At 34.9% G+C, this 22,126-nt stretch overlaps 3 protein-coding genes across 5 annotated transcripts; 2 read left to right on the forward strand and 1 right to left on the reverse strand.

Annotated features, from left to right (window-relative positions):
- Positions 1-322: 322 nt before the first annotated feature.
- On the forward strand, positions 323-2,351 carry LOC108222800 (protein RGF1 INDUCIBLE TRANSCRIPTION FACTOR 1). Of its 2 annotated transcripts, XM_017396713.2 has the most exons (5): positions 323-455; positions 549-586; positions 812-1,012; positions 1,099-1,314; positions 1,704-2,351. In XM_017396713.2, exons 2-5 carry the CDS (start codon positions 584-586, stop codon positions 2,028-2,030), a joined length of 747 nt encoding a protein of 248 aa, XP_017252202.1. In that variant the 5' UTR covers positions 323-455; positions 549-583; the 3' UTR covers positions 2,031-2,351. The 2 variants fall into 2 exon arrangements, with proteins under 2 accessions (XP_017252202.1, XP_017252203.1); XM_017396714.2 differs by lacking the exon at positions 549-586 and having other exon boundaries at positions 335-455.
- Positions 2,352-5,587: 3,236 nt separating this feature from the next.
- Positions 5,588-7,096, forward strand: LOC108220945 (agamous-like MADS-box protein AGL80). Its single transcript, XM_017394843.2, has one exon. The coding sequence runs from the start codon at positions 6,020-6,022 to the stop codon at positions 6,893-6,895; it is 876 nt and encodes a 291-aa protein (XP_017250332.1). The 5' UTR covers positions 5,588-6,019; the 3' UTR covers positions 6,896-7,096.
- A 3,915-nt stretch (positions 7,097-11,011) lies between these two features.
- LOC108222809 (DNA glycosylase/AP lyase ROS1) lies at positions 11,012-19,098 on the reverse strand. Of its 2 annotated transcripts, none has more exons than XM_064094640.1 (20): positions 18,908-19,098; positions 18,230-18,631; positions 16,653-17,972; positions 16,204-16,566; positions 15,271-15,361; positions 14,211-15,180; positions 14,020-14,099; positions 13,860-13,944; positions 13,687-13,778; positions 13,551-13,619; positions 13,422-13,458; positions 13,253-13,335; positions 12,464-12,928; positions 12,243-12,279; positions 12,101-12,158; positions 11,808-11,947; positions 11,666-11,731; positions 11,460-11,574; positions 11,347-11,385; positions 11,012-11,237 (listed from the first exon to the last, which is right to left on the reverse strand). In XM_064094640.1, exons 2-20 carry the CDS (start codon positions 18,621-18,623, stop codon positions 11,119-11,121), a joined length of 4,623 nt encoding a protein of 1,540 aa, XP_063950710.1. In that variant the 5' UTR covers positions 18,624-18,631; positions 18,908-19,098; the 3' UTR covers positions 11,012-11,118. The 2 variants fall into 2 exon arrangements, with proteins under 2 accessions (XP_063950710.1, XP_063950711.1); XM_064094641.1 differs by having other exon boundaries at positions 18,954-19,090.
- Positions 19,099-22,126: the final 3,028 nt, after the last annotated feature.

The raw sequence follows: 22,126 nt of genomic DNA on the forward strand, positions 1-22,126 counted from the left end.
TTAAATAAAATATAGTACAATATCCATAATACAAACTATAATTTTCATTTTTCATTACATGCTCTTAATCCATAATGCACATTTACTTCTAAGAATTTTATTTTATAATCTTTTCACTTATAAATAATATATTTATTATGTCATCAATACAAAGAGATGAATATTGAATAATGTTCCTCTCATAAAAGATCAAATCAAATAAAAAATAAAAACAATAAATTTTTTGGTCAAAGATAAATACTAATAAACAAAAGAAAATATTATTTTAATAATATTAGTTTGGACCGCCTTAATGTTTCTAGTAAACTCTCTTTATATAACTATTCATTGAATGTCCTTGTCTTTATACAGTCTTTACCTCTTCTACATACATCCCCTGCTCTTCCAGCCAACAAGAAACCAAGTGATAAGACCAACTTGAGTTCATCCATATTTTGCACCAGGCTATTTCCAAGGTATAAATTTCAATAATCTTGTTTGATTTGCGGGTTTTCTTTGGTGTTTGTATTGTAATCTATAAAATGGTAAAATTCTTGATGTTTTTACAGGTTTAATCTGTAATTTCAGGTTGTCAAGTGAAGTTATGGTAATATGTTTTCCCCTGTTTTAAATTTTAATCTTTTTTGCGTTTGTATCACTTTTCCAAGAGCTGATGCCCTGTTTTGTTGTTAGTTAGTTTGTATATATGTTACAAGTTACTGATCAGCTGTATAGATGTTACAAGTTACTGATCAGATTAAATTAGTTTGTTTCAGTCTTTCAGAATGAAAACTGATATATGTATGTGGTTTTGATATTGATTATGTTGTAGGTGAGTCCAATTGTTGGAATGGCAACTGATGAGATAAGGCCGCCATGGTTGAAACCACTGCTAAAAGCTAATTACTTTGTTCCCTGCCCGTCTCATGGCGTCTCGGGCAAAAGTGAATGCAATCTGTACTGTTTGGATTGCATGGGAAATGCCCTGTGTTCTTACTGTTTAGTTCATCACAAAGATCACCATGTTATTCAGGTTTGTTTATAATACTTAGAGTTATATGCTTCTATTCAATTTAATTTTTGAATTGTTAGGGGATTGAGATTGATTGATGTTTGCAGATAAGGAGGTCTTCGTACCATAATGTGGTGAGAGTGAGTGAAATTCAGAAATACATAGACATAGCTTGTGTTCAAACATATATCATCAACAGTGCCAAGATTGTGTTTCTGAATGAGCGTCCACAGCCCAGGCCTGGAAAAGGGGTTACCAATACTTGTGAAATTTGCGGAAGGAGTCTCCTTGACACTTTCAGATTCTGTTCTCTTGGTTGCAAGGTGAATACTTTTTCTCCCTTTCACATTCTAGGCACTATAAATTTGAAATTGTTAGCAATTCAAGCATTACGAAGATGGAGTTCTTGGTATAAGTTTTTGGCCGCTTTTGACTAGTGTTTGATTTGTAGTTCAATTTTATCTCATCTTGGTCCCAAGTAATACTATTTCAGGATGTCCTACTTCAAGGAACTCTGAATTACAATGATGGAATTAGCTTTGGTGTTTGTAATATTGAATTACTCTTGATAGTTGATCCCTTTTCTATTAGAAAGAAGATTTAGAATCGTCCTTGTTTGATTATCTAAATGTGGAATTCATTTTCATTATATTTCATCCGTGTATGATGTTGATTGTTAACAGTGTTGGTTGCCTTTCTTGAATTATAACAGCTTGGGGCCATTATGCGGGGTGAACCAGAGCTCACATTCACACCGAAGTTGAAACACAGTCGAGATGGACTTTATGGATCCGACTCCGATGAGCCAACAACCCCAAGAAAGATCCGCAAAAACAATGGCTTTAGTCGTTTCATTGATTCCCCAGTGTTTCCTACTGTTTTTCAGCATTTCCATAATGGAGGTTTCGACAAATTCCATGGCTCTACTTCAGGAGATGATGAGCAAACTAGTCACAGTATCTCCCCCGGAACACCCCCAATATTCAATCATCACAGTTCTAGTAGGAGAAAGGGCATTCCGCATCGTGCCCCTTTTTGATAATGTCAAGGCTCTTCCATCATCCATCTTGCCCATTGTGGAGCGAGTGATGTGAACAGGGACCAAAGGTTAGAAACAAAACAGCGGCTTCAATGAATAATCCAAAATGAAGAATCTGTAATGTACATATACATGTAACTGGCTTTTGTTAGTATCTGGTGTACATATAATCATGCAAGACAAGTAGTTTAAGCTTTTGGCTTTATAGAAAGGGAGGAACGACCTTTGTCTATGTTCCTTATACAAAGTAGATACTATGCATAGTGGAGGTGGAATATATACTTGTAAATTTTATAATAATGTTGAAAGTTTGTGTGTGTAGTGTTATGGTTTTGAGATGTGATATTTTCTTATATACTTGTCGTCGAGGTCGAGACCGATACCATTTAGCGAGTTCGATACCATTGAACCAGGAGTGCATATCTACTCTAAAGAGTAGGAATGGAGCACATAGTTGAGCGGCTGAATTTATGCAAAATATTGACTTTTGTTGTTGGTGTAAATTCACGGGAAGGCCAATGTCATGGAAAAGCTAAGCTATTTCAGACTTGGGGGACACGTAACGCCCACCACTAACAGAGACATGTATGATAAACAATACAGTGAGAAAAATATGGAGTGTGAAAATGGATATGGATATGGACAAGGAGATGAGGAGGTCTCAATCGGTGACATCCCTATCTGGATTCCAGATGCTTTCTAAGTCATGGTCGACCCAGAAATTCATTACTACAATTATTTTGCACCATATCTTGTTTGCCTTGGTGTCTATCTCTAACTTCAATCCACTGGCCACCTACTAAATTTGTATACAAAATTTGCAAGTGGTTCCATCATGTCTAGAAGAGCCGTGAAGAATCTCAATGGCTGCGCTTCACAGTATTATAATATTTTACGCCACCCACTTATTGTCAATATAATTGGTTCTCAAAATTATTGGATTATAAAATCCACAAAATTATTATATTCTTGTTTACAGGGATGCTCCTTTTTCTGTTGAGAATAATCGGGTTGGGCTAAAAAAATAGAAATAAGATATTAGTCTTGTTTCGGATCAGATATTTATGGTATTTGAGCCTATGTTAAATTGTTTTTTAAATTCAACTAAATATTGAATTGTTAAATGCAAAGTAATTTTGGATATTGGACTGGGTTAAAGGACTTGGACCACAAATCTGAACTATTTAAAATAATTAAACAGGTAAAGTTTGATCTTTCTATAATAATTGGATTACTCACATCAAATTGAGAAATGTTATATTAAATTTTTTATATTTATTGTATTAAAGTGGTAAAGAGCTTATCGTCTGTCGTCCCAGGGTTCGATCCTGACTCACCCTGAATTTCGTAGAACAGATACTCATTTGTAAGGCTATAAGCCATATTTGTCAAAAAGTATAAGGTTGACTCCCGTCAACAATATTAATTTAAAAATATTATGACAATCATTAACTATCAAAAATCATCCGTACATTGTATAAAATTGATTTTGGAGAAATAAATTAAAAGTTAGTCATATTTATTTGTAGACATTACATTTGTGCTATGTGATCTTATTTGATGCACAGTTGAATTGATTAATTTCAGTTTCCTGCATCAAAATGGTTCAAAGGGGTGACACCTTCTTTGTTATCCCCAGTATCTTGACAGCAAAATATCAACCAACAACATTCTCCTGTAGGAATACAATCGGGACATGGCCTTCCTGCACCATAAATATAACAAAATTTAAGTTCTTTAAATGTGGGAAAGTATGAATTAATTAGTTTTCAAGAACATAATGGCAAGACTCCTTTATAGCTTGCTTACTTTTTAAAGGATGATCAGTAAGGGCTCCTACTTGGTTGAAAGTCGAAACTCGGCTAACTGCAGCCTCCGAGTTTAGGCAGAAAATTGAAAGAAATATTAAGAAGATGCTGGAAATAAGGAGTCTGGAGAATGTCATTTTTACAGATAACTATATGACTGAAGGAGAAGACTGAGGCTACAATTTGTTAGCACTACTCTTTCTATATATGCATGACAGCCTCTACTCTGCCTTTGTAGATTTCATGTGATTAATGTTATCCATTTCAATGGATCCCTCGGATACTATATTATATTTAGCTTTTGGTTTCTTATATGATAATTTATACTTTTTCCGTTTCAAAATACATGTCCACTTTAGAAAACAAAAATTTGTATCAAAATACTTGTCCACTTCAACTTTCAATGTAAAGTTATATTTCCAAAATCAACTCTCCTCCACATATTTCAAATTTATATTTCCAAGATCAACCATATACCACACATTGGGTTCAGTTAATGACTTATTACGCCTCTTTTTTCTCAAAATCTACTTTTCTTAAACTATGTGAATTTTTGAAAGTGGACATCTAATTTGAAACGGAGGGAGTATATAAATTGCATTTTATTATACTCCCTCCGTCCCCTTTTACTTGTTCCTTTTGAAAAAATACGCATCTTAAGGAAAATGTTAGTTGGATATCTTGTTTTCATACATATCCCTAATAAATGTAATGAATTAGATAGAGTTGTGTATATATATATATATGCTAGTCAAACATTGGAAGTTGTTACTTTTTGAAAAAACATACAAAAAATTGCTTTGAAAAGAGAAGTGGACAATTAATTCGGGACAAATTTTTTTTTAAAGTGGACATGTAAAAGAGGACGGAGAGAGTATATAAGAGAAATTTTTAATGATACACTCATGATTTTGGCTTTTCAACAGAATAATTTTTGCTTTTCTAGTTGAGTTCCGATTGATAGACATATACTATTATACCACTCTCTATAATACCTCTCCCGTTAAGCCCCGTTAGTCTACCAATCCTAAATTAATCAAAATTAATCATAAAAAAAAAAAAAATAATCAAAAAACAGAAGAAACGCTTATTTACATGGGTTAAAAGTTGGGTCAGTAAAAAAGGGGTTAGATAAAAATAAGTTAGACAAAGAGAGAAGGGTTGAAAGGTGATATTTTCACGAGATTATTTAAAAAGTTCCACCTTTATTTTTTATTAAATATTTTATTAAGTGACAAAAAAAGGGAGCACCTAGGATTATTATAATTTAATAAAAGTGTATAATTTTTTTAAAATATTTTCGTATTAAACCGAAATCAAACCGAACCAATTCGTTAAGAATCGGGTCGATTTGGATTAGTTTTTATAACATTCGGTTTGAGTACGATTTGTAAATTTTCGAAACCTGAAAAATCGGTTTGATTCGGTTTGGACTTCCAAAAATGTTCAAACCGAACCGTGCTCGCCCTAGTTATCAAACCACGAATCTTCAATGTTTCCTGATAATATGTAGATCATCCGTTGTGGACGAGTGGTGAATGCTGTAATGCTATATTAAAGTTCAAGTTCAATCTATATATCAAGCAGAGAGCTAGGAGTCTCAAAAACAAGTGAAACAGCTCACATTACAGATTTATATTCAGCTGCATGCCCTTTATTCTCAGCTTTTTTTTCATAATGAAAAGCTAGTCTTTCAAATTTCAATTCAAGCACATTTTAATATTTCAATACAACCAGTACGCGATTGTACCTAAGGATCACGCAAGTATTCTCTACAGATTAGGAAAACAATCAACAACATTAATATATTTCCTACTGAATATATTCAGCAGGATTCTGATGTAATTACCTTGCCATATAACGAGATAATAACTAATTATTAGCAAATCATGGAATTCGATTAATAATTCACTTTCGCAATTGATAAAAGTTTTAGCGAACATCTGAAATATTACAAATTAATATAAAAAAGTAACACACACAAAGAAGAAGATCTCAACGTATAACTTTGTGTTTAAGTTATGCATCAAGTCATTAAGTGCGAGTGATTTGCCTAATTGGCAAACAAATCCCCACATTTCATACTTGGAAGTGAAAGAGCAGAAAAAGTTATATATAAACACCTAGCTTCCATATACTTGATCTTGCCCTGTTTGGTGTTTACACAAAGTTAAAGAGGCCATGACAAGAAAGAAGGTGAAGCTAGCATTCATCAGTAATGACGCGTCGAGAAAAGCAACATTCAAGAAAAGGAAGAAGGGTCTTATGAAGAAGGTTGGTGAGTTGAGTACCTTATGTGGTATTGATGCTTGTGCTATCATTTATAGCCAATATGAGCCTCAGCCTGAGGTTTGGCCTAATACTTTGGGGGTCCAACGCGTGTTAGCCCAGTTCAAGCGGATGCCTGAGATGGAACAAAGCAAAAAGATGGTTAATCAGGAGAGTTTTATCCGTCAGAGGATCGCGAAGGCTAATGAACAGCTCAAGAAACAGCACAAGGATAACAGGGAGAAGGAAATGATTGAGGTTATGTACCAGTGCTTGACGGGGAAATTGGGATTGCAGAATTTGATGATTCCTGATTTGAATGATCTTGGTTGGCTGATTGATCAGAAGCTGAAGGAGATTAATAAGAGAATTGATCAGCTTTCACCAGCCAAGAAGAAGAGTACTGCTGCTCAGATTATTAACCAGGTGGCTCCTGCAGCTGGTGGGAAAGTAGTGATGCAGCCTTTTAATGTCAATTGTAACAGCTCGTATTCGAGCTCAGGCTCAGTGGCTGCAATGATGAAAGGTAAAGGTGTGGCTAATTGTGTCGAGGGAGTGGAAGAAAAGGCAGCAGGGGGGGATGTGGAGCCAATGCAGCACCAGCAGCAGCAGCAGAGACCGCACTGGTTTAGTGAATGGATGAACACAAATAATGGTAATAGCAGTAATGATCAGATACAGAACCAGCAGCAGCAGCACCCGAATATGGGGTTTAGTCGCGGAGAGGAGATGATGATGCCTTATGGAGATGCGCAGAATGGCATGTGGTCAAGTGCATTTTTTCCTTAGTATCATATCAGAGCAGGAATCAAGGAGAAGCAGAGGAATGATATGTTTTCTGTTTGAAAACCTATGAAGAATTTTTGTTTGGTTTTGATCATTTTTTATCAGGTATGTTCTTATTTTTGTGATGCTCCAATAATTTCATTGCCTATGGTGATGGATATAACTGTCGTTTCCCAGTCATAGACTGAAAACATTTATTGATTTTATTTTGCATGTTTTCCTGAGGTTTGTAACAGTATTCTTCTATTATGTTTGATATCTGTGGTAACTGGTAAGTATCAAATAATTCTTTTTGTAAGAAATAAATACTTTAGTATATGGATTTTAAAGATTCGATTTTTCCGATTTCTTGAGATATGAATAATATGATAATCTTCAATTCAAGGCAAGGAGGCAAATGCTGATACAAAATGATCTAAGAATGTGTATTAACAAAAATTTACAATCCAAACCAATTAAGAACAAGGGACAACAAGTTGATGGAGAGTAAAAGATGAGGGCTAAGCCCTCAAAAGCCTTGAATTAAAATCAGCCTGGAAAACAAATAAGGCCGTAGTCTTGTAAGAAAAACATAACAAGTGATCATCCTAAGAAGTAAATTAGCCCAATCAAGTAGTAAACTGCATCCAGGTCTTAAGAGGCTAGGCCTGATCATTCATCTGGATCTCCTCATCAACTTCCACTTCAGAATTCAGTCCATCAACCTCACCAGAGACTGCCCAGCTTGCTCACTGTGTTATTCATGCCTATAACATAGAATTCTTGGAATGTAAAACAGTAATATTATAGGGTCTATATAAATAATTTATAAGTCAAACTAATTTATGATTCTTTATATTTATGAAACAGATATTCGATAGTATGATTTAATTCTTATTGGGTTTGTCTAGTGTGTGCCCATGGGCACATGCTAAGCACCAAATTCTATAAGATTGGTGGATTTTTATTGGTGTGGTTGGTGGATTTGCAGGGGGTCCACCGTTATAAACAAGTAGAAGCCAATCAAAATCCGCCATAGTTATAGAAATTGGAGCTTGGTGTGTGCCCATGGGCACACACCGGAAATACCGATTCTTATTACATATTGATTAATAAAAAATATGGACACCATCTCATGCTTTATTAACACATCTTCCCTCTAAGTTTATATTTGACACATTGTTGTCGTCAAAGTGGACATGACACTTCACCAATATTTTTCGTTAAGATTTTAGTTTTAGTAGAGCTGCTTGCCAAAATCCATATTACCATCATAATTCATAACAACCTACAATGTGGAAAAAAGTTACAAAATTCTTATTAGCGGAAAATGAGGGCCACAAGTGATCAGATATCTTTACATCTCGAATGACACCACAGATGAGATGGCTCTGTGTTACTTACACTGATATGGATGACTAGCTAGTAAAACACACAAGTTCACATGCTGCTGAAAAAACAAAACTCAAATTCACAGAAGTGGGCTCAGTTGTATTGTGGAAATTTTAACCCTGCACAAACAGACGAAATATCATGCATTGAATCAATACACAAATTGTCAAAACTACATATTCCCAAAGCCCGGATGCTGTTGCATCATGGCACAACCGCACAAGTTCCACTATAAACTGCACTACTGCTAGCCCTTTTTGGCACCCAGAATTATAAAAACTTCTGTTTTCGAGACTATCCGATGCCAACAGTAGCATAAGGACAAGCCTTTCTGATATTTGAAGCAGCTAGCTCACAAGACTCATATATAAGCATGGAGTATTCATAACCTGGCTGGATGCACAAAACAACGAGCATATTCAGTTATCTGTAGGTGCCGTGTTGAAAAATTGTCATGCTTTTCATTTTCCAATGCATCTCTCTCAAAGTAATTGCTAACGAGTATTTCAACTCTGAGAAAATTCAACATGCTTCTCCCAAAGCAGCTCACGGGAATAAGTTGCAGACTTTCTGTAAAACCTGTAATGCAATATGCATTAGTTCCTTGCCTCCCTCCCCAAGTCACAAGCTCTGCAGGCCAGGCAGAGTATGGGAGAGCATGGTTCGATTTCAAAAATTATCAGTACAATTTCGATTTCAGTTTTTCAGATAAATTTCAAAGACAAAACAGAATACTAATAAGATGAAGGAAACAAACTTGTTCAATTTATATATTGAATCGGTTTACGCACTAGTGAAGATATATATACGGTACTTAAATTTCGGGGAGGTGAGGCCAACTTTCAGTTTTACTTAAATATTCAAATTTTTCGGTTAGAACTCTAAAATTGAAATAAAATAATCCTAGATTAACTATTCTATTAATTGGATCAATGTATTATATTCGAGAAAAATATAATTATATTAATACACTGTCTATTAATGAATTCCAGTGTCGTGTTGGACTTCTTTTTTGCCCTCCATGTTTCTTCACTTGGGAAATTAGTGAATCTATACTATCTATACTATACTATCAAAAGCTAACATGGATATAATTTGCAGTGGTACAAAATTTTGGTTTGGTACTCTCTTCTGGAAAACTCTTTCATTATTAAACAGTTTCATATACTAAAAAATTAAAAACACTCTTTATATGTATCTCTTGGTTTTGGTACTCTCCTCTGAAATTGAAACTCTTGCATTATTAAACAGTTTCATATACTAAAAACGTATATTGATGTCCTTTTAAATATATTTATAATGAGTTGAAAGAAGGTGAAACTACTGTTGATAATATATGTTAATATTGAAAAACACTTATAGATAAATGTATAACTTATAAAGACAAGCCGGAAGTCAAATAAAAAATTTCGTTAACAATATTTTATCAAATTTCGATACATTATCATATAATATTTCATATAGAAAATTATAATGACGTTACAAATAAAATTATAAATATATTATTTTGAATATCTTTTGTCTAAAATACATATAAATAATAAGAGACGTTATTTTTTAATTATAACGTATTTTTCTCAAAATTTAACTCTAACGTGTTCTACTTCATTACAAACACGAACCATTACGTATGAAAATTTTGATTAAAACTAATTGAATAATAAACGGTCACATTTTAATATCAGAAAAATATTTATAGATAGATAATAAATTTTAAAAGTTAAAATTCTGTTGGAAAATATAATCAGTTGTTTAATGGTTAATATAATTTAATTAAAATCTAATTCATTAATACTAAAATACTAATAAGATGGAGTTAAAATTTAAATTATAATAAATAAATTACAAATTATATATCCGCCCGTGCTTTGCACAGGTTAAAAGCTAGTACTAGTAAAATTTTAAGAGCAATTGTGCTAACAAACTGATAAAAAATATTAAAATATTCATTATATTTATTTCTATTCCAGTTCTATTTAAAGTTAAACTATTTTTTATAGTAACAAAATCTTTTTTTTTTTTGACAATGCAGGCTTATATGCCTTACAAATTAAATGCAGGCTTATATGCCTTACAAATTAGTATCTGTTCCAATACTTTTCGGGTGAGCCAGAGTCGAACCCGGATCTCCCGGGACAACAGAGGATAGACCCACCACCTGGGCTATCCAATCGTGCTCAACAAAATCTTTTTTTTTTTTTTAGAATATTAATCTAACAAAATCTTAGTAGTTTGTTCGGACTAAAATCAGTAATCACAAATTCCCAATGGAATGGAGGGAAATCTAAAATCTGGAACCCGCCAAAACACCTATAAATAGGTGCCCGATCTACTTTAATTTCTTCGAGACGCCCAAATATTCTTGAAAATCATTTTGGTGTCTCCTCTCTGGTCCCTTTACTCCACACAAGCATCTCAGATTCTCAGGTAATACACATTGCTTCAAAACTTTGATCTCGACTCCGACTCGATTATTTTACGAAAATTATTTTTCTTTTACCGTAATATGCCTTATTTGCTGGATACGAATGATTTTGGATTGCCTAATTGTTGATGTGGATATATTAGAATCAGCAAACAATTTCAATTAAATTTTCATGACTATTATTTTTATACCAAAATGAAATCCATGACTTCTACTTGTCAGTTGTCACTTTAGACAGAGTGTGATGCAGCTAGAATGCTGTTACCAAGTATAAGTCCCTTAGACGCAATTATACACTCAAATTAGTTGAAGATTGATAGGGATGATGAAGAAAAACAATCAGTCACTCTCATTAGCAGTTAAAGATTAATGGTTACAAAGTTGAGCCTGTTACATGAACCCGAATTCCGTGTTCAATGAGTGTTACAATCTACTCGCTTTCTTTCTTCTCTTTCCCTCTGGATAACTTGCTTGGCGGAAAATGTAGCCTCGCCATAAGTGGTCTTGGAGATCTGCTCTCCCGGTCAAATCCTCTCACGCAAACGAAACCTGTAGACATCCAACAGAATTTTATTGCACTGCTGGTGCCACAGGCTTATAAAAAAATATCATTCGTAACTAGTGTTTAGTTATCAAGAGTAGGCGGGCTTATTATTACCTCTCCAGAAGCAAAACTGGATGTCTTTAGTTTCCATACCTAATAAGATAAGAGAGTGTTATTATCCCAATTCGACGATTATTTCAAAATCATGGTGGTTTAAGATTTTTTACCTCTAAATATAGAAGTTACAGAGGTTCCGAAGTACACTGTTTTCCTTGGCAAATTCCACAACAAATATCTAGGTATGTTGAGTGGGTTTATGCTAGAAGCATGGTCTGCAAACACCTGTAGAAAAATGGATATATATAACAAAAAGTTTACATCACAGTATAATCACTGTTGAAAATATAAGCTAGCTAGCTGATTCCGTAGTTACCTCATTAACCTGGAAGTATGTCCCATTGAGTGGAAAACTCCCTCTCATAGCAGTCCGGCAGGGTATCTGTACATAAGACGTTAAATTCAATGTTGACATGTGTACTAGCGGCCTATCCAAAACTAACCAGTGCCATTCTTACCAAAATAGTCCCTCGAACAGTTTGGGATTGTGCTTCCCTTGTGCTGCTGCATGCAAAACAGGTTTCATCACTGCATAATCCACCTGATTCCTGGTTGTTACATGGTCCTGCTGGTGGTTGAATCGAATCTGCTGTTTCACCTGATGCAAAAATGTTGGATGCATGTCAATTTCACCTTTGCTCATGCATGGAACTAGATGAGGTTAACACAAGATAGTAGTCATGACCCTTGAAATTTAAAGTAATATACGATATTAGTGATCTAGGTCTTTAACAATAGTTCAAATGCGTACCAGGAGTCCATATAGCAAGAAGGTAACTGCATGGGTCATCAGGTTCTCTTCGGTCCAGCTGTAATATTATATCAATTAGACAATACTGTAACATAAAAGAAGTAATTGCAGAAATTTATGCTCAATCTAGTTTTATACTAACCCCATCCAACAGAGGGTGTGTATCAGGAAGCTCATACCTACATACAAAGAAGAAGCATTTAATACAAATTAGCAATTGTTGAAACTGCTCACTATTCTAGCCAACCTTGAACATGTTTTTTACTTCAGTAAATTATTCAACTTGGGAAACCGGCCCTCCCACATTTTATATACTACGCAAATTAGCTGGTTACTATGTAATGAATTGAAGTACACACTTACACTTGGTGTTCTGTTCTTAGTCGGCTAACATTTTTTAGTTTTACTGCTGGGATGGATGCAGCTTCTGGAGTTAAAGCCACCAAAGCCTTGGACACATCACATTCTTGAAGTTCCATATTCCTGTGAATGTACTCCTGCAAGGTTTGTGTGAACTCCTGGATGTCCAACTTGATTGTAGGAATTTCATCGGGATCTTCATCAAAAAGGTCCTCAATGTCATCTTCTCCTCCTTCTGCTCTTTCAGGCTCTGGTGTTGCTGGCACCTCAATTATGGGCTCTGGTGATGCAGGTACTTCAACTATAGGCTCACAATGGCTGATCTGCATATTCTTTTCCGATAATTGATCACTCTGAGATGCAGGTAGCTGTAATCTATTTATGTTCACAACAGGGTTTGGATTGACTACATTATATCCTGATGCAACAATACTTCTTTCCTCTGGCCCTGGTAGGGCAAGCCTTGCACTGCATAAAATAAGTTTGTTACACATCTGACCAAAAAGTAACATGGATACTTGTGTTAGATAACTTCAGTTATTATGATGCAATGATATAATTTTGTGAATAATCCATCAGTACACCACTAACAATATCTTTCGGTGCTTGCTATTATTATGCTCATCTCTGCATTTCTGGTCAACTACTAGTCTGAAGTCTCTGCATATGTATATGCTGGGTAGCCATTTTGAATATCAACCCCTTTTACATTTAAGTATTCTGGACTACCTGTAAATATCTGCCTGGGTGTTGATACACTTGATTGTTTTTTTAATGAGGTGGATATCATACCTTGCAAATGCGCTTGCAAAATGTCTGCACTCTCCTCTTAGGGGGCACGCATTGCAATTAGGTTTACTTTTTGTGCAGAAGACCTGCACAGGTCACAACTTTCTCTTAGCCATTTCATCATGAACATAAAACTGGAAATATGTACTTGTACTTAAAATGATAGAGTTACCTTCCCAAATGTGATCATCTGGTAGTGCAATTCATATCTGGTAGAAGCACCATTATAAGCAAGTAATAGAGAAGTGATCTACTAAATGAATTTAGTGTATTTTGATATGTGAATGGAAAGTTGGCTTACAATGTTCTTTGGTCCAGCTTGCAGAGTCTTGGCCAGAGATACTTTTGGATCGACTCCAGCACAGGATACCTAATATTTTATAGCTTATTACGTTTCCAGTTTGGCTTGATAGTATATACTGTGATTAAGAACTCACAATTCAAGCAAATGCAACTGCAGCGATTCAGGCAGTGGCTGAAGCGGTACCCATCCCAGTCTAACAGCTATACGTCCCACATTTGTGTCAACCTGCTCAACAAGACATGTTTAGTGTCTCATTTATACCAAGTTGGTGCAAGATGTTGTGAAATGCAAAGGTATGCAACTTACTGGGAAAGCAATATGGTGCAGCGTTAGAAGCCGAACACATTCGACACTCTTTAAACCCAGCCCCCTGATGCTCAGTAGATATTCTCTGTTGAAGAAAGCATTTCATTAATTACATGTACGGTTGTCTTGAATATAAAGAATAGTGGAAGTAAATACTTACTTTGCTTTGTCAGGTGGGACATCCCTCAACCACTCAAGGTTAATGCTTCCGTGATCACTAACAAGTCTATCAAGGAATGCCTGTATAAATTTCAAACAGATTTTGAACTGCTGTGAAGGACTTCACACATTACTAGTAGAAGATAGGTGTGCCACAAAATGAGGTTCTTAACTATGAAAGGTATGTCATACCTTAATCCTTTCGGCAAGCATGTTGTTCATTCCCCTTTCTCTGATTGTGTGAGCAACTTCTTCAACATCAGCACGCCTTACTGCCTCCCAGTCCACCGAGTCAGATGTATCAGGCGTGCGCACTCTTTCACCATTGACCTGTGCTTGCTTTCTTAAGCTATCCCATTTAACTGCAGGTTGTTTACCTTTTCTTCCCCTTTTGGGTTTATAAGTCTTGCCATCAGTGATCGTGGGTGAAAGAGAATTGTGTTTTTCTAGACTTGATTCCTGCTCATTCTTTGTAGAAATATCAGAAGTACCAGTGCCACCTGTCTCTTCCAATGTCCTAGGTCCTTCAGTATAATTAATTCTCTCGACCTGGTCTTGATCAGAGGATTTGACCTCATTCTTAAGGTCTGAAGAAGATGTTTGAGGATGACACACTATATCCAACTCAGTTTGAATGCTGCAATCTGGGAAATCATTTCGAGTGCAGCTCTGTACCTCTTTACTTTGGATTTCCACCATGTGATGAACTACACTGTGGCTTGCATTTTCTCTTGATAATCCACTTTCTGAACTACAAAAAACTTCTTTTCCTTCCCAGTGTATGCCTGATATGGCTGTCCCATTGTACTTGTTTTGTTCTGTCATATGTAGAAGCTCAACAAAAGATGTGGTCCCAGCAATGTCCGAGCAATTGCAGCTTGAAATATCTTTTGGTATAATACAACACATGCTGCTTACAGAGGATTCATTGCTGTTGACTACTTCTATGTCTTCATTACTTTCAACATCCTCAAGTATTGTTGATTTTTGGGTTAAAGTGGGTGGCTTTGACTTAATACCATGCCATTCGATGGTATCATCTGGATTTAGTATGCATGCTTCTAAGTCATTTACTGTAATGTTCACCACGTCTTCCGAAAGTGGATTATGGTTGCTCTTTTCAACAAGGGGAAATTGTGCAGCGAGTGACATATAGGCAGAACTTCAAGGACAAAAATTAAAGATGTCAAAAGTGCTTTCACTTACATTTTATTGTATCAATTTCTTTAAAAGACACAAATGGCCAGCTGACCTGGACAGATGGTCTGAGACATTCTGTGTAAGGAAAACACCAACAACAGAGTCCACAACTGACCCCTTCCACCTGGAAAAGGTCCTGTCTCCTGTAAAAACAAGACGGACTTTCTGCAGTTACCACCAAAATCCAAGTAAGATTTGCAATTCTTATTCATGTTTAAGAAGTTCTATGCATCAGTTACTCATAACATACGGAGTAGACTAATTAAAATGGCCTTTTACTAATTATTATAGTTTCACCTTTCACAAACACCATTTGGAACATGCAATTGGAAGGAATGTAATAAAGTGAACAATGATACCTATGGGGCAGCATGTTTTACCATTTAAATGATCAACATTTTCATTGTTGCTATAATAGTATAACATCCATAACTTATCATCACACGACTCACAATATCAGGGTACCTGGAAGCTAGAAAAGCACCATTTATGATGAGGTATATTTCACATTGTTAGGATGGTCAGGATTGATTTCTTGTGGCGTCACCATCAAAATCCAGGTAATATCTCCAATTCTATACTATGGCTTTTTACGCATTTTATTCATGAGCTACATATATAAGGGTGGCTTTATATGCCTCTTATACATGAGCTTCATATAAAAGGTTGGAGTGCCTTAAATGCTTCTTCTTATTTTTCATAGTTTCACCCCGACAACTCTTCCACAATTACTGTCTGGAACTTGAGATTGGTCAGAAGGTGCTTGTATTTTTTATCAGATAAATGCTTACACATATAATATCATATAAAAGTACCACTGGGCTCGAAAATCATCTCTTGTGGTTTTATTATATGGGAAGCTTACTTGTACATCCTTTGAGTTAAAGATTTGTTTTCTAAATCCAAAGTTAACTCTGCAAAAGAAGTACCAAAGGTCTTCCTAGTTAGTTGACATGTTTATAAAATATGGAAAGTATATAATTACCTTGAATAAGATGCATGCACTTAATAAATGAGTTTGCCCTTCCATCAAAAATTCTTCTCTCCTCTTCCCACCATTTTTCTTTCTCTTCATCTGTCCCATTAATACCTTCACTATTTATGTCCTGCAGCAGAAGTTTCCAGACTCTAGTTGTCTCATCATCTAGGTCAACTCTAGGGCGTGATTTTCGTTTCTTAACAGTCACAAGAGTGCCATCTCTCTGATAAACAACGATTGCATTTTGCTCTTGATATTGTGCAGTATTGTAGCTGCGTGCCCACACATTAGGGTATGCAACCTGCTTTCTTTCTGCATTGATATCTAGATGCCTTAAATGTTCAACTAGCGCATCAACAGGAAACGCACCTGGATAAGATACCCAACAAATGAGAAAATGGTTAGAAAAGTTGATGAGTGAATGTCCCCTTAAGAGGAAAACATCAAGTTGTTACCTGAAGCCCGATGATTTCTCTTAGTTCGCTTCTTGGTTGTTTTTGCTGTATGGCAGTATGATTGACGGGAAGTTCCAACTTGCTGGATACTTAATCTTGTTGATTGTATGCTCTCTGCAATTTCAATCAGAGAAGCGATATCCCGTACTCTAGTAGAGGCCTTTGAGCGCTTCTTTCTAGTTCCCTTATTGCCTGTATCCATCATGGTTCCAGTAATGAGAGGTTTAGCACATTGAGCTGCAAATGACTCTGGTGTGAAAGCACCCCCCCAGTTAACCTTTGGAGAGTATCCAGTTGTCTGATCTATTACATTTTGGCATTTTTCAGTTCTCTTTTTCTTATAAATCGCTGGAAAGTGCATTCCAGGAATACCATCATCGATATCCTGATCAACTGGGAACTTTGCTAGATATGCTTGTACAGAATTTTGGCGTGCCCCAACTATATTGGTGTTATAGAGATCATCAGCGGGACTTGGATGTCCTCTCTTCATCCTTCTAGCATGTTCCTCTTTGGATAATGGGGTACTGGTGCTGCAGTTGGAATCATTTGGACTACTAGACGCTGGAGGAGAATTTAAATCTATCATCTGTATGACATTCGACTCCTTGTCATGAGTTACGTCTGAGAAAACAATGCGACATTTGGCTCTTGTACTCCAACTTTGGACATCAGCTATTTGATCCAATTGACCTTTTACAGCACTCACGTCCGGTCCCTGCCCAAGCTGAGATTGAAATTTTGCGTAAGAAATTTGTGATTGAAATCCTGAGGCATTGCTGTATGGAGAACTTTCTTCTTCCTCTTGCAAACTGTCAAAGTTCAACGATCTTCTGCAGGATCTTTGGGGACGGCCAGCTGTCTCTGACTTACTGCTGTCTAAATTTACCGAGGGAGTGTCTGGGTAAAAGTTTCTGGTTGTGTTAGTTAAGTTTATTGGAGTTTCCTCATCTGTTTCAGTTAAATCTACAAAGAGAGGATTTTGTGGAATGCTGGTTCCTTTCTTTCGAACATATTTTCTCTTAGGTTTTGGGGTATCATTTGGTTTAACAGGTTTTGGGGTTGTTGGTTTGGGGGTTCTTTTAGGCTGGCCTTCTCTTACTACCTTGGGCATGTACCTTTTTCTCCTTGGTTTTTGCTGCGCTGGTGTGCTTCTGCCCAAACTTACATTACCCCCTGGACCAGAATTGTTTTTCTCTAACACTTGTGAGGATATGGCATCACTTGATTGTTCTGTTTGCTGGACAACACCCATATTGTTATCAAATTGTTTCTCCTTTCCTAATTGATTTGTTTCATTCCCTTCTTCTGCTTCTTTATCTGTATCAAGTGTAAATGCAAGTTAGTGCCTTTTCCTTTTTTGGGTGCTAAACAATGCTTTGTAAATTGATTACCAAATTCATGTCGACGTTAAAAAAATCCCTCCCTCCCTGTCTCTAATCCCAGTAATAAAGTGGTGCATATTTTTCAATATAAACATATAGTCATGTCATGAATCAACCAAGTACATGTGTGCAAGTAGCACACTCAGTTCAAGAAATGAAAAGTAATGAACTTGGGTTCTTGTGATGAAATACCTTCAAACCGAGTTACTGGTATAGAACCAATAACATCGTTTGACCCCAAAGCTGTCTTGGCAGCAGCATTTGCAAGTGCCAATAGATCGCAAAATGGAATATTTTTATCAACACAATCCATGGAGAAGGTTGTACCACTCAATTCAGTGGTTGCTTTCACAGGATTTGTCAAACTGCTGTGAGCAGATAATTCAGGAAACCCAGTTCCATGAAGAACATGGGAGACCTGACTTGATTCAGGCAGCTCAGTTTCTTTGCAAACTTGTCCAGGAACAAAGTTGCAAGGCTGAGTTGTTTGATTTTCTTGCTGATAACTACAGATCGGGTCTCGATTTTGCTTCACTGGGGTAATAGAAACCCAGGAAGCTCTTGAATTATCTCCGCTCATATCCATGTCAATATCTGCAACAAAAGAGTTAAATTTTAGGGAAGAACACATAACATCATATAAGAAGAACTCATCAATACATACCACATGTAAACAGCCTCAATTATCAGTGAGCTACAAAACTAAAACACTCAAAAACAAGCTAAAATTCTTGAAATTAACAAAGTAGCAACTCTCATACTCAACAGATCTCTCATAAATTGGTCACAGCAGAACAATTAGAGAAATAAAGAGGCCTCACAAACATAAATGCAACACAAATTGTGATCTTTGACAGATTACAATTTTACCTTTCTTCCTTCAATAATGGAAACTAGGATAGAAAATTGTACATACAGTTTAACAAGAAGCACAAGTGAATCTAATCTTAGGTAGGCGCTTAGAAAGAGTTTGGTTATCATCAAAGATCAGACTTTCACTTAATTGTTGAATGTGTGTGATGCAATGGCTAACAGCAGATGAGGTGAAATAGGAAATTTATGACCAAATTTGGTTAGAAGTTATATATTTATAGACTGACACAGATGCTATCTAATTAATTAATGTTTTGTTGAATATTTTAATATATAAGCTCTAGTAAATTATTTTAATAATATTATGGCTAGGTCGTTATAGTGAGTAAATGTGAGTAAATGTTGAGATGTTAGCAGTGGTACGGTGAAGTGTTAATCATATAGTTTACCACGTGTCTGGACAACAAAAACGATGAACATGCAGCAAGCCTCGTAGCATTGAAAGTCTGACAAATTAGTGAAGGTATTTTAAAAACAAATCACGGGTTTTGTAAAATTTATAATAACTTATTATAATGTTAATGAAGTCGTTTAGTTAATTTATTTACAAAAGTAATTATAAATTAATGAGGTGATTTTATTAGAAATTATTTATTTATATAAACAACATAATTCTAGCTATTGAACAATTTTCTTTTATGATGTTGATCTACTAAAAAAAATTACTAGCTCTAAATTTTAAATATTTATATGAAATATGAAGAATATTTAAATTATTAAATATCTATTTTATCATTATATAGTCATTATTCATAAATTTATTACACACATATTAAAAATACTTTGATTAAATGCACCTAATAAATGTTTTTTTGGAAAACATATAATATAATAGTTAATCTATAAATATATAAATAATACTCCCTCCGTCCTAATTTATTTGTCTACTTTTTCTAGTCAAATTGACCAAATTTTGAATGAAATTTATACATATAGAAATATTTGAAAAAATTATGAAAAACATTTTACTAAAATCATCATCTATTCTACTTCAAAATGTATTTTTTTCGATTTTCAAGATCATGAGTCAAATTTTAGTCAATTTGACCACAAAAGTCAAACAAGACAGATAATTTGAGAGTAATAAATTATTATAAAATATTTTCGGGTTTTTTTTTTGAAACCAATAAAATATTCTCGGTTGATTCTCACTATCTCAAATGTAAATTGAATTTCTGATCATGCAAGCTGCTTGCCATCCCTGGGGTTTGTATTTTTTTTATATAACATCCAAGAGCCATAGAGGAAAAACTTATTTTATAATTCTCATTAATAAAAGTTATATCAAACTAAGTCCCATACATATTAAAAAAAAGTTTTATAATAATTATTAAATACACAAAATTAATAAATGTCTTCTTATATCCATTTAAACGCTTGATATCACAAAATAGTATTGCAGTCGTATATTGGTATGATATAATACAAAATTTCTCCGGTTTAATAGTAAAGACGACTCAACGTAAAATTTAAAATTATTAAAAATATAAATAATAAATTATTTCTGAAAATATTTTCTGAACAAAAATTAATATTTAAAATTAAAAAAATTAGAATTATATTAATTTGAAGTTTTAATAGATAATTAAAAAATGTCGAAAGATTATATAAAAATAAATAGGAGGGGGGAAGATATGCATATAAGAATCGAGTATTTTTATGCAGTGCAGTGACACTACAACAGTTAAGTATTGACATGATGGTAGGAGTATTTTCTAAAGAAACATGAGTGCTTAATGATGAGGGCCTAGCCTCGCTTGGGAGTTAGGCCTAAGGTCTACCTTGGTCAATTTATATTATCCTCGAAACATTTACGTGGGTCCATCTCAATACATTAGTTTATTAAGTCAAATTGTCCGGTCTAACCATCGTTTCTTTTGGTTTGTGTTTTTTGGTCAAGGGGTATTCTCCCCGTTTCCGGCAGGAGAGGATAACAATGCGCCAGAGTAATATCCCATATTCTTGCAATACTTGTTTGCAATCTCTGTTTTGATATAAGACACCTGCATTTTCTATTTATACTTTGTCATAAACATTACTAAAAATTACCCGCTCTGTTACGATAACGGCAACTATATTTTACAAGAGTCTCAAAATATGTGCAACAGTGAGTATACGTCAATAGGGCCGCGTTCAAGAAGGAACCAGTGCTTAAAATAGAACCAGAGAACCACTAAAGCTGCAGAACCCTAAATTTTAAATAGATTTTTAGGATCTAAATCGAAATACATATTTTTCTCATGTTTTTCATCATTGTGTGTGTTCAAAAATAATTTTAAAATATAATAAGAAGTTCCGCTGCAAAAGCCTAAGTAGTACTAGAAATAAAGTAAAGGTTCTAAGGGTTCTCTACTACATCAATATCCTTAGTAAATGCTGGGCATTTAATGTTTAGTGAAATTATATGCAAAATTTATATACTTATGATTCATATATTTTCATTACTTCTAAACTGCATTAGAATATATACAGAATTTAATTTATCATTTTTTATGATAAAAGACTACTCACTCCGTCTCACCAGATAGTTTACGTGCACTATTTGCACGTATTTTGAGACTCTTATAAAGTATAATTCTATAATATTTTTTTAATTTTTTTTAATAAAAGTTAAAACATCAAACTTTTTTTCTATTTTTTTTTAAAAATATATATATTGTGTAAGTATTCTCTATAAAAATCTCCAAATACGTGCCAAAAGTAACGTAAAGAAGGGGACAGAAGGAGTATTACGAAGTACTACTGATTTTGTACCCACCCTTTAAACTCTCGGTGAGTGTTGGTTTGGTAGCGTGGTCAGCCTCCATCAATACATCTTCTGGGGCCGGCTTATGTGGATAAGCACAAGTTAGGTGCTCAGTGCATGGTGTATGTGTGTTATATATAGAATATTTTCTTCGACTATAATTTACAAAATATTTTTTTAGCTAGACTAGTCCTGGCGACCGTTTAAAAGTATCCTCCTTTGTGTTTGATGGTGCATTGGACATGTTAACCCTACACGGGACAGTAGTATGTTCTAGTCCACTTGCAAATTGAGAGTTCAACTATAAAAAATATGATTGAACATATTAAACGGCATTGAATTAGGGAGCCACAGCCACTTCAAAATTTCCTTTCTTGGTTAGTGAGCGACTTCTTAATGAAGCAGTAGAGGAGGTGTAGTTTTGAAGGATGCCAACCACCCCCTAAATAATGTTAGACTGCAACATTCTG

Source organism: Daucus carota, chromosome 5 (genome assembly GCF_001625215.2).
Source record: "Daucus carota subsp. sativus chromosome 5, DH1 v3.0, whole genome shotgun sequence".
In the NCBI taxonomy this organism is placed as follows: Eukaryota; Viridiplantae; Streptophyta; class Magnoliopsida; order Apiales; family Apiaceae; genus Daucus; species Daucus carota.